This window comes from Camelus bactrianus, chromosome 26 (assembly GCF_048773025.1).
Source record: "Camelus bactrianus isolate YW-2024 breed Bactrian camel chromosome 26, ASM4877302v1, whole genome shotgun sequence".
Taxonomy (NCBI): Eukaryota; Metazoa; Chordata; class Mammalia; order Artiodactyla; family Camelidae; genus Camelus; species Camelus bactrianus.
Genome location: NC_133564.1, coordinates 29,526,483 through 29,538,627, shown reverse-complemented (window position 1 = coordinate 29,538,627; position 12,145 = coordinate 29,526,483). Strand labels below are relative to the sequence as shown.

At 54.4% G+C, this 12,145-nt stretch overlaps 1 protein-coding gene across 1 annotated transcript in view; it reads right to left on the bottom strand.

Annotated features, from left to right (window-relative positions):
• Nucleotides 1–12,145, bottom strand: part of ADGRA2 (adhesion G protein-coupled receptor A2) — a 33,836-nt gene that overhangs the window by 13,819 nt on the left and 7,872 nt on the right. Inside the window, exon 2 of the mRNA XM_074353265.1 lies at nucleotides 7,768–7,839. Within this exon, the coding sequence (XP_074209366.1) occupies nucleotides 7,768–7,839 (72 nt within the window). The remainder of the gene's footprint in view (nucleotides 1–7,767; nucleotides 7,840–12,145) is intronic.

The following is a 12,145-nucleotide window of genomic DNA, read 5'->3' as shown; positions in this document are numbered from 1 at the left end:
TGCAGATGGGAGCAAGGCAGCCCGCTTGGGCCCAGCCCCTTCCTGCCCTGGGTTTCCTGCAGCCTGTGGCCAGGCTGGGGCCTTCTGAGACGGGAGCTTCCAGCAAGTGTCAGTGGTTCTGACCCCTGGCCTCATGCCCTCAGAGTGGCTTCCAGGGTGACCAAAGCAGCCCTTGGACAGAGTACCCTCAGAGTTGGCCTGCTGGCCCTGACCAACCAGTCCTGGGTCCTCTCCCAAGGGGGCACAGGACAGGGGCGGCTCCCTGAGCTGAGCTGATAGCCTGATGGGGTTTGGGGTCTGGCCCCTGGGCAGCTGAGGCAGGGAATGCAGCTCTGGGGCCATGCTCCCCTGGCAGTAGGAGGAAATGCTACTATAGAGCTCAGATTCTGGGGGGACCTGCAAGGTGCCTATAGGTTGGTGGCTCTGCACCCTTCTTGGCTGAGAACATCCTTTTGAAAATCTGATGATGGCTGTGGATTCCCGCCCCAGAAGAATGCACTACCCTCAACATTGTGCACATGATTTTGTTAGGTAGTCTAGATAGAAATGAGCACTGGGCAGGGGGAGAGGAAGAGGAAAGGATCAACCCACAAAACGGCAGTGTGTCTGCATTCAGGGACAGGGACTCCAGACATTTTTACTTTCTCTAAAAGAGGGCCAGTAAAAGAAGCCAGTTAAAACCAAAGCGCTGCAGCTGCGCAGGGGAGGGGGACCTGGTATAATTTGACCCAATGAACCTGCCCAAAAGGGGATGGGCGGGCCAGAGCGCAGGGAACCTGAGTTGTCAATCAATCAATCAATCAATCATGAAACAGGATATAAAAACAGGTAAAACAAAGCGCCATTTTTCGTCTCTTGGGTTGGCCCGCTCCCAGGTCTTGGGAGTATACTGTCTTTTACTGTCTTCCTACTTCACTAATAAAAATTTCGCTTATATCACGCTTTCTGTCTCTTGTTAGAAATTCTTTTTTTTCGGGTGACTAAGAACTGAGGTAATTCTTATTTCCCTTTTTCCGGTAACAATTTCAGGGGCTTGTGGAACCAAGGTGACGAACCCCTGCTCTAGACTTTCTAATCGGATCCCTTCATTTCTTGGGCAAGGTCACGAGCATACACAGATGTTTCTGTGATGTGGAGTCTCCCGCCCCCCGTCAGCTTCCACAGAGCCCTGGTCTTGGAAGCTGGAGAAAGTGCAGCCTATGGGTGGAGCCTCCCTCTCTACCCACCTTGCCCAACCTAGACGGGCCAGACCCCAGACACACCCCTTTCCTTGTGTCTATGTCCACATGAGGAGAAGGACACCTTATGGCAGAAGCTGGGGGCGGGGTGTTCCTGGGAGCAAATCTTGTCCTATGCCCTTCATGGGAAAGAGAAGAGCTCAGGAAGCTGAGTATGTAAGAGTGAGTGTGTGAGCCCAAGCAATAAAAGAGCAGATTGATAAGCTGGACTTAATAAAAAGTGAAAGCTTTTGCTCTTTAAAGGATATCATTAAAAAATGAAAGACAGCCCACGGGATGAGAGAAAATGTCTGGGGATAAGGGGCTTCTATGCAGAAGACATAAAGAACGCTTGTAACTTAATAATAAAAAGGCAAATAACCCAGCTGAAAAAAAAGTGGGCAAAGGATTTGAATAGACATTTCTTCAAAGAGGATATACAAATGACCAATTAATGCGTGAGAAGGCGCTCAATGCTGTTAGGGAAATGCAGATCTGACCCACAGTGAGATTCCACTGCACATCTATTAAGGTGGCTAGAATTAAAAAAACAGAGATTGGAATCCTTATGCATTGTTGGTGGGAGTGTAAAATGGTGCAGCCTCTTTGGAAAACAGCTGGGCAGTTAAAGTGACCGTATGACTGAGTAATTCCACTCCTCGTATATATCCAAGAGAAGTGAACATACATGCACACAAGAACATATACAGGAATGTTCATAGCAGCATTATTCATAAGCCAAGAAGTGGAGACACCCCAAATGTCCATCAACTAAGGAATGAATAAACAAAATGCGGTATCTTCGTACAATGGAAAACTATTTGGCCATAATAAGCAGTGACGTGTTGATACTTGCTATAATATGGATGAACCTTGAAAATATAACGCTCCATGAAAGAATCCAGTTACAAAAGATTATATAGTGTATGATCCCATTTCTATGAACTGTCCAGAATAGGCAAGTCTATTGAGACAAGATAGAGTAGTGGTTGTTTAGGACTGGGAAACGGGGTGGAGGAATGGGGAGTGATTGCTAATGATTCAAAGCTTTAGGGGATGATGAAAATGTTCTAAAATTAGATGATGATGATGATTGCACAACTGTGTAAATATACTCCAAGTCCTGGGATCATATGCTTTAATCGCATGAACTTTATGGTATGTAAATTATGTCTCAAGAAAGCTGTTAAGAGTGTCTGAGTTTGTATGATGGTGTGTGTGTGTGTGTGTGCGCGCGCATGCATGTACCCACATTTTGGACAGGGTGGGGCTCCCTTTGGCCCCAACAGACCTCCCTGCTTGTGGGTTTGAAAACCAAATTATAGGTTTGGAGGCCACAAAGCCGCTCTCCGGGGCCCTCCAGGACTTCCAGGGTTCATTAGAAAGCTGGGGGTGGGGTGGGGGAGGGCTGGCAGAGGAGAGGGCAGAACACCCCTGCAGGTATGGAGGTTGTCTGTGGGGAGGAGAGGGAGGGAGTTTCTGGTGGCCAGGCCGAAACCCCAGATGGTCTCAGCTTCCCTCCCACCTCCTTGCCCCAGCCCCTCTTGTCTCTGATCTCATCCAATAGGTATTTATTGAGCACATACCCTGTGCCAGGCATGGGGCCTACATCAGCGACCAAGAGGGCTGTCCCCAAACCCTACAGCCTCCCTTCCTGGGCCCTCAGCTGCGCCAGAGCCGGGGCAGCCTCTCGGCTGCGGCTGCATTCCTCTCCTGCGTGAGTGCCGACGGAGGGGGAGGAAGGACAGAGCCCGCTGGCCTTACCCTTGGCTCCGCCCACAGATTAATGGAAACCACCTGGCGGGTGAGCCGCACGCCGCCCCTCCAGGCCCCCCCATCGTTCCCGTGAGCATCTGCGTCTAATGAGCGCCCCAGCATCGCTGCATACCAGCCCCCGGGGCTCATTAATCTCATTAGGCAATGACAAATCATCCTGGGGCTGCCCAGGCTCCCCGCCCCAGACCCTTTCTCCCAGGCGTGCACAGGCCTTGAGGGGCGTGTGTCCACACAGACCCACACACAGGCGTGCACGCCCAGTCCCCTGCTCCCTGGGCCTCTCCTGGGGGCTGTCTGCCGTGGGGCCGGCTCGGTCCCGGGTCTGGGGGCTTCTCGCTGTGACTGGAGCATCCAGAGCCTAGGAAAGTCTTCTGGTGGCCTGCTCCCTGCTGAATGTGGGGGATCTGGGCAGAGATGCGAAGGACCAAAGGAATCCCCGAGTGTACACCTCAACCCCATGACTGCCCCCCCAAGGGCTGGGGGCTCTGGACAAGTCTAAGTGGTGAGGGGCAGCCAGTATGACAGCTTGCCACTTGGAACTTTCTGAGTAAAAGGGGACAGCCGTGTACTGAGAGGCGAGCTGTCCCCGGCCCTCTTCCCGGGTGATCTGCCAGGTTGCTGCGCCCTGCCCCATGGGCCAGGTGAGAAGTCTGGGGCTTGAACAGGCACCCAGAAGGCAAATGACTGAGGTGGCATTCAATCCCAGCCTCTTTTTGCTCCAGGGAGGAGTTTCATCACCTCCCCCTCCACCCAAAAAGTCTTTCCTCTGGGCAACATGAGGCCAGTCCATGCAGAGGGCAGCAGGTCACAAAGAAGAGGGCTTGGAGACAGGGCTTCACATGTCTGGGCCCTTCTGTACACTCCTGGGCTGGCCATGAGCTCTGCTGGACTGTTTCATGTCCTCTTGTCCAGCCTGCCTGGCTGACAAAGGTATGTCCTCCTATCCCACCCCCACTGCTCTGGAGCACGGATCCTCCCACGGGATCTTCTCAGGCACATCCCCTCCTCGCCCTCTCTGTGTCCCCTCTCCAGCCTCAGGGCCCTGCGCTGCCAAACGGGGTCCATGCAGATCTGCTCCCCCCACACTTAGACCAGACCCGTTTGCAGAGGCCAAAGGGGTGCTCAGCACGGGCTGGCAGACTCCAGTCTGGAGCAGCCCAGACCTACTGTTTCAGTTCTCAGACAGGCCTCAATCCTCCCACAGGACTTGCTGCATGGACTGTGGGATGTGAGACTGCCATGGGTTCAGCTGCCCTGGCCTGGACAGTAGAGCCCGACAGGACAGAGAGATCAGTGTTTCCTGGCACCAACTGCATGCCAGGCCACGGCGTCTCATTTGTGATGAATGGGCCCACAGTGCAGGGGTCATCTGGTCCACTGGTTCCCAACCCCAGTGACCATGAGAATCGCCCTGCATACCTTGTTAACAATTCCCAGGCCCCTGCCGACCTGATGAATTAGCATCTCTAGGACCTCTCCCTAGCCCTGGGGTAGCGGGTAGGGATTGTGATGGTTAATTTCATGTGCCAGACAACAGCACCAAGTGACTTAGTCAAACACTAATCTAGGTGCTGCTCTGTAGGTATTTAGTAGATGTGATAAACATCTACAATCAGTTGACTTTAACTAAAGGAGCTGACTTTGCTAATATGGGTGGGCCTCATCCAATCAGTTGAAGGCCCTAAGAGAAAACGCTGATTTTTCCCAGAGAAGTTCTGCCTGAAGACTGTAGCTTCAGTTCCTGCCTGACTTTCCAGCCTGCTGGCTGGCCCTGCAGATTTTGGATTTGCCAGCTCCCACAATCACATGAACCATTTCCTTAAAATAAATTTCTTTATAAAGAAAGAAAAGAATTTCTTCGTATATTTATATAAGGACATACACACATACACACACACACACACACATGCGCGCGCGCACACACACACACACACACACACACACATCTCCTATTGGTCCTACCTCTCTGGAGAAGCCTGCCTGATACAGTGGTGACCAGCCAGGCTGGATACCCTGGGGTCCTCCAGCCTCTGCACTACCTCTCCATCCCTGGGAGGCACGGGCACATGCTGAACCTGGCATCCCCTCTGCCCAGAGGCCTCCCCTCCTCTGCAATCCTGGTTGCATCACTGGGTTTTCTGCTCTTTTTCTTCTCCTGCAGGACTGTGGGTCTCTCTCTCTCACACTCACACACGCACACACACACATCCAAGGATCATGGAATTTTAAGTCCATAATGTGCTTTACAAATCACCCTGTCCCCTGACTTTTTACAGATGAAGAAACTGAGGCCCCAAAGTGAGGCATCCCTCTGACTCCATCTCCCATCACCCCCCGTCTTGCCGCCCTTCTTCTGTGCCTCAAACTCACCAGGCAGACTGGCCCCCAGGGTCTTCCCAACGGCTCCCCGTCCTGCCAGGTTCCTCCCTCCCTGGGGCTTGGGCTCTGTCACCTTCAGCGAGGCCTTCCTTAACCTCACTACATAAAGCAGCACCCCCACCCATTGCTCTCTGTCCCCCTTACCCTTCCACTTTGGTTTTCTTTGCAGCATTTATGGTCTGTTGACCTATTATGCATTTATTTGCTATTTTCTGGGTCCCGTCAGTGGAGGGTAAGTTCCACGGGGGCGGGCACTCGCTCTGCCTGTTCACACACACGGAGCTCACACTTGGTCTGCCTGTTCAGCACACATGGAGCTCAGGAAACATCTCTGCAGCACATTACCAGACGATTCCTACCTACCAGGTCAGGGGCTCCAACTCACGACTTTGAACTCTCACTCCAGTGCCCTTTCTAAGCACTTAGTCATTGTTCCCGGCTCGCCTCTCACTTTTCTCTGCTTGCTTCCCATGGTCTGAATGCACCTGCTGGGCGGTGACCCGGGTCCCAGTGCTGCAGACAGAAGTCCGGGTGGGTAGGTTTGCAGGGGTGGGAAGGAAAGGGCCTTCTCCTCATCATCGTGGGAAAATCTACCCTCAAGAGATTGAAGGACGAGGACAAGAGGGCAGAATTAGCAGGTCCCTCGCTGATGAGGTGAAAGGGCAAAGATGGGAAGATGCCTGCGAGGCCTCAAGAGGCTCCCGGCAGCTCTCGCTTGTGCTAAGGTTTCGGGAGACGGACTCTGGCCGGTGACTGGCCCTGGTCGGCTGGGGCAAAGGGCAGCAGGCAGCTGTGGTTTGTCTTTCTCCAAAACATCCCTGGAAGGAGCGTCTGGTTTCCGGCCATTCGGCCCTGTAAGACCAAGCCTGGGCTAAGTGTAGGAATCACAGCTCCCGGATGCTTAGCTGCTCGTGGGAGATAAAATCTTTCCCTATTTCTTGGTACCAAAGGGGCCTTAAATAGCAGCTTGGTGGCAGCCCTTTCTCCCTGTCTGAGCAGACGGGCAGAGGGACCTGGCCGCGGCTGTACATACGCCACGGACAACAAACTGGACGCCTCCCACCCTCAACACGCCCCGATCACACAGAGCCCACTCTGCCTTTCCATCCCAAGTGCGGGTTGGGCCCTTTCCACCCCCACTAACCCAGCCAGGCCATCAAGCTTTCCTCACAGCCCCAGGGGAGGGGGGAGAGGCCTTCCCTTCCCCTGTGAAGTAGGTGTGGTAGAGCCGAACTCATAAGCTTGTTGTCCTGGCTAAAGATCTACACTCCATGTCTGACAGAGTGTGGACAGTGCATCCCTATTGCTCTTGGACGGTCCAGCCTTTGCTGATCCCTCCTTTGGACTTTACGGAAACCCCAACCTGCTTCATTCTAATCCACACGGTGGAGTGTGTGGTCTCACTGACTGCAATTTCTTTGGCTCTTCGAGAGCGCGCTTCTGCCTTGTTCTTTACTATCCTCCATTGCTCTGATCCAAGACTTTTAGGCAAAATGGCACTAGAGGCGGCAGGGCCCTGTTGGAGGCCTTGTGAACACCCAGCAGGGTGGGAGCCCAGGGAGGAGAGAGGGGCTTGGAGGTGGGGGAGAGGGCAAGGATCGGGCTCCAGGAGGGGCAGGAGGCCCAGGTGCTCCACGGAGGAGACAAGACCCAAAGCTTTTGTAACAGGCTGTGGATCTGGGAGCCGCCAGCTGGACCGGGAATTGCAACAAGGGTTTATTCAAACCCCTCATTTGGCACGGACTTGCCCATGACCAGGGCAGGTCCCTAACTCTGAGAAGGAAGTTCTCTCGGGCCAGCAGAGCCCTTGCAGCCCTGAATCCCACGCCAGCCTGCCGGGCCCCACAGGGCAGCCCGAAGATGCTGTTCTGATGCAGCTGTAAACCAGGGCAGTGGTGGGGCGGGGTGGGGGGTGGAGAATCAGATATGATCCACTCTCCCCACCCTCAGCCCAGGGCTCTGGCCCTTTGGAGCTTTGTTTGTTGATTGTGTTTAGGGAAGGAGGAAAGAGGCCTCAGTCCCACTAAATCCTCTCTCTGCCCTTTATGCTGGGCCCCCAGCTGGGAGGGGGAGGCGGCTTCTGGCCAGTTAAGGGGCTCAACCCTCCGAGCTAATTCCTCATTAAAAAGCGTTAATGAGCTTCCCTTAGCCCCATCCCGCCTGGACCAGCGAGGTGTCCCTACTTCTCTCTGCCTTCCCTTGTGAGGGAGCTGGTCGCTCTCTCCCAGACCAGCCCCTCTGCCCTCCTCTTGGTGATCAAGTCTGACTCTGGGCCCTCCTTAGCCAGCAGGCTCTGGGTTGCGGGGAGGGGTGTCCCTCAGCAGCCAATATTCCTCATCCTCCCTGGATCGAACTCTTGCCCATGACCTCTGCCCCAACTTGCCCAAGCACTTACAATTTCTCCAGCAGGGACAGTCCCAGGAAGGATCCATTCCGGAGCCCAGTGATCTTGTTGTTGCTCAAGAGCCTGAAGGAACAGGGAGAACACAGATGGGAGAATGTTGCCTTCTGTATAAGTGGCGCCCCCTGAAGTTGTGCAAAGAACAACCCCACCATCTGCTCCAAGAGATCACAGGGAGGAGCCAGTGAATGTTTGGACAGGCTGGCCGGCTCACTGAGCCCCGGTTCAGGCATTTCACTGCCCTGGGCCTCCCCCCAGCCTGGGTCTGACTCAGGGCTCTGTACGCAGGTGCGCTGAGCAGGTGTGAAGATGAAATGCTCCCTTTGCACCTTGGAACCACGGGGCCGAGCCCACAGCGCCGAGCCCACAGCGCCCCCCTCCTGCCCCCACTACTCTGTTTTGCTCAAGCCGTCAGCCTAGCATCCTGAGGACAGTAGTGGGGAGAATGATCTGAATTGGTCAGGACCCTGGCAGGTGGAACAAGCAGCCCGGCAGGTGTGGGGGCAGGTGTGGGAGCATGTGGGAGGAGCTGCCCTTCCTCGGGGTCTCCAACACTCTGTGAGCTCAAGGACCTCACCAGAAAGGGACCCCCCACCCATAGGCCGCCAGCTCAGAGGGACTGAGTGCCCGGGCCTCTCCAGCCTGGCTGCAGCCTTGACCAGAAACTGATGGAGTCCTGGGCCCCCCCGGGAGAGGGGACGGGAGGAAGCCCAGGCCTCAGCCTCTGCCCACTTGGAGTCCTGTTTATTTATTCATTTGTTTTGGGGGTGCGGAAAGGGGCCCCAAGCTCCTGACTGAACCCCCTCTGCCCACCCATTCAGCCTTTCTCTGCCAGGCTACCTGCTGGGAGGAAAGCGTTCAGACCAGCCAAAGGGCTCATCCCATGAGTTAATTGCTTATTAAAAAGCTTTAATGAGCCTCCCAGCCCAACCTCTTGCCTGCCCCAGGCTGAGGCAAAGGGGTTCCCTTCTTTGCTCTGAGTGGTGGAAAACGGACGGGGAAGGACAGAGGTGCAGGCCTCAGGCCTTCTCTCCGGTGGGCAGCCTCCGGGCTGGACAGGAAGGGAGAGGGCAGGGCTGGGGACAGGGCACGAGAGGGCTTAGCTCAGAGCTCACTGGGAGTGGGGCTGCACATGCCAAGACAGGCAGTGAGAGGACCCCAGACATATGAGGCCCCAGCTCCTCCACGGTCAGGAGGCACATGGAAAATAGACCGTGGCCCGGAAGGAGGCAAGGGTGGAAGGGGCTTTCTGGGTCAGTGGGAAGAGGTAGACCCCTCATCTCTTTCCTCCCGTCTCCCTTCTCCACAGACACCCCTCCTCCCCTTCTGGTCTCCACCTAACCCATCCCTTCAGTAGTGACACTTCCCAGTGAGGACTGAAGGGTGACTGTGTGGAGGAATTCGGGGTGGGTCCAAAGTGCTTCACACACACACACACACACACACACACACACACACACACACAACGTCATCTTGATATTTCAGAAAGTATATCACAGTAGTCGTCACACAAACACTTAGAACTTTCACGAACCTCTGTTCTCATTTTATGGGTTCGGATAGTTTTATTTTGCATTATATAGAGTGGCCAATCATAAATAATCTTGTCAGTTCTTAGGGCGCCGAACAGTCTCATCCAGGCCCTGGTGGCGCTGGGGTGGCCCCCTCGGTGCTGACAGCCTCTGGATGGTGAGACTTTTAAGTCAAAGCCGGCCCAGCTCATCTGCAGCTCATGCCCTCACACATCCTCAGAGTCTGAGGTTCAGAAGTTGCATTAAATGTCAGCGAGGCATGAGGACCTCTTAGTATCCTTAGGCATGTTGGGGCGGGTCCTGAAATGTCAGGAAGAAGGGTGGGGAAGAGGCATCTGTTTCAGCCTCCCCCAACCCCCAGGGTTTCCCCCAGGGGCTGCCCCTCCCTGGGTCCTGGGGAGGAAAAAAGATGAGGGCACAGGGGAGAGGTAAGTGGTATGGAAGGACAGAGGAATGGGAGGCCAGATTATCACAAATCCCCGTGCATGAAGGGGAACCCCGAGAACATTCTCAAACTTGAGGAGAGTATGGACTGTTAAAGGGAGGGGAAAAGGTTCTTATTTCCTGCCAATATCATCTGAGGATTCTAGTTTGAGAAACGCTGACTTTAGAAAGGAGAACCTTACACTTTGAAAATACCTTAGAACAAAAAGTTATCTCAAAATCATCTGCCAAAGACTTTTCTTTAAAGATCATTGAATTGAAAACAGAAAATTTAAAAAATTCTCCAACTGCCTGATCCCCAAGATTACATCCAGGGATCCTAGTTGGAGAACCCTGTCCAGACTAGTCCAGAGGTGGTGCGGGGTCAGGGGGATAGGTACCCCACATTCTCCAGACTCTTTGGCCTTTAACCTTTGAACACATTTCACACCCCCCAAATTCTTTCACCCAGCACCAGCCAACAGAAGTACAATGTGAGATGCATATGGAATTTAGAATGTTCTAGTAGCCACATTTTGTAAAAAGTTTAAAAATTAAATTAATTTTAATAATATGTTTTGTGTAGCCCAATGTATCCAAAATGTTATCATTTCAACATGTAATCGATATAGAAAGTTATCAGTGAGATATTTTCCTTTTTTGGGGAAATATCAGTATCTGGTGTGGATTCTCAATCCAGCACATTTCAATTCAGACCAGCCACACTGCAAGTACTCAGGAGCCACAAGGGGCTGGTGGCTTTAACCCTTATCCCTGATCAGTCTCCTTGTAGCCAGCACCGACCCAGGAGGAAGTCTGGGCTGCCGGAGAGATACTGAGGCAACCAGGGTGGTGCGTGTGCATGTACGCGTGGGAGCAGAGTAAAGGATGGGGACAAGCCCCCAGGGCAAGTGGGGACCAGCCTCTGGTCCAGAACAACTCATCTTCCGGCTCCCACCCCAGGGCCCAAGCTCTCTAAGGCAGCCTCTGTTGGGCTGGGGAGGAGAGGGCACAGCGGGGCGGGGGTGGGGGTCAGCAGCAGCCCATGTTTCCGGCTTTGCTAGCCCAGTGCAACCTCCAGCCTGGAAAACCTTGAAATGAGGGCTTTTTTTCCTCATGGCTGAGAAGCTGTTCCCGACCCCCCACCCTCTAAGCTACTCACAGAAGCAGGGGCAGCCAGGCAGACAGCGCTGCATCCTTCTCCTCCAATGACCCCCTTCTTGCCATGTTTCCAGCTCTCGGACAGACTTCAGCAGGTGTCGGTATGGTTTAAGTCCTCAAACACCCAGAATTGGGCCTTTTGGCCTTAATAAGCTAGACTGGGCTGAGCTGGTTTTACTTCAGACCCAGATTATCGGCAGAATGGCCTCACTGGTGCCCAATAGCTTCATTCTCTGGAGGTGCCCCTTGTAGGTTTGGTCAGGGAGAGGGGTACTGACTTGGGACAGAGAATATTTGGGGGTATGCAGGGAGCTGGCAGTTACGGGGCTGCTAATGGGGTAAATGAAATACACACACGCACATGCACGCACACCTACACGCACATACACACACATGCGCACAGCCTCATCCAGTAGGAAGAAAAGTGTTCCCACCACACTAGGCTGTCTTGGGAGGAAAACAGGCAGGGCGGCCACACGCTTCTGTCCAGAGTTTCAGACACGACGAGTCTTTACCCCATCCCGACGCTCCCACCCAACCCGGACAGGCTCAGCCTCCCTGGCCCCCCACCACCCCGCACCAGCACAGGGAGCCTGCCAGGTACATCGCCTTCCCAACCATGCCTCTCAGGCCCCAGGCTCGCCCAGCCCGGCAGCGGCAGCCTCAGCCTCTTCCTCCCGCCCTCCCCCCGCACCCGCAGTCTGCTACCCTAACATCACGTTTTCACAGGAAGGGGGGCCAGTCCCTGGGGTGCCCTGTTCTCTACCCTAGAATCTGAAATCCGGCCAAGGAGAGGGGGCACACTGAGTCCATTTCAGAACTCTCTCCCGGCTAGGGTCCTATTTTAGGGAAGAGAAGCCAGCAGAGTTACCGCTAATGAGGCTGGAGGCCAAGGGAGTGAGTGGCTGGCATCTGCAGAGGCCTTGTGGCCTCTGGGCAGCCACAGGGACTCACCAGGTCCCAGCCCAACATCAAAGATGACCCTGGAGGGGTCATGTGGGCACTGCTTCGTGGGGTGTGGGGCCAGCACAGGCCTGAACCAAAGGTTCTCACATGTGCAGGAAGAGTCATGTATGTCATCCCCCCAGCCTCCCCCGCCGCAACACACAGATGCAAGGATCACAGGCCTGGACTCTGGGGCTCGGTGCTCTCCAGGGAGCCTGAGACTGGAATCCAGCCATCGCCAAGGACCTCTGTGCTGGGAAGGCTCCGTCTCCAACACCTGCAGCTGGTACCCTAACAGTGTCTTCAGGGGA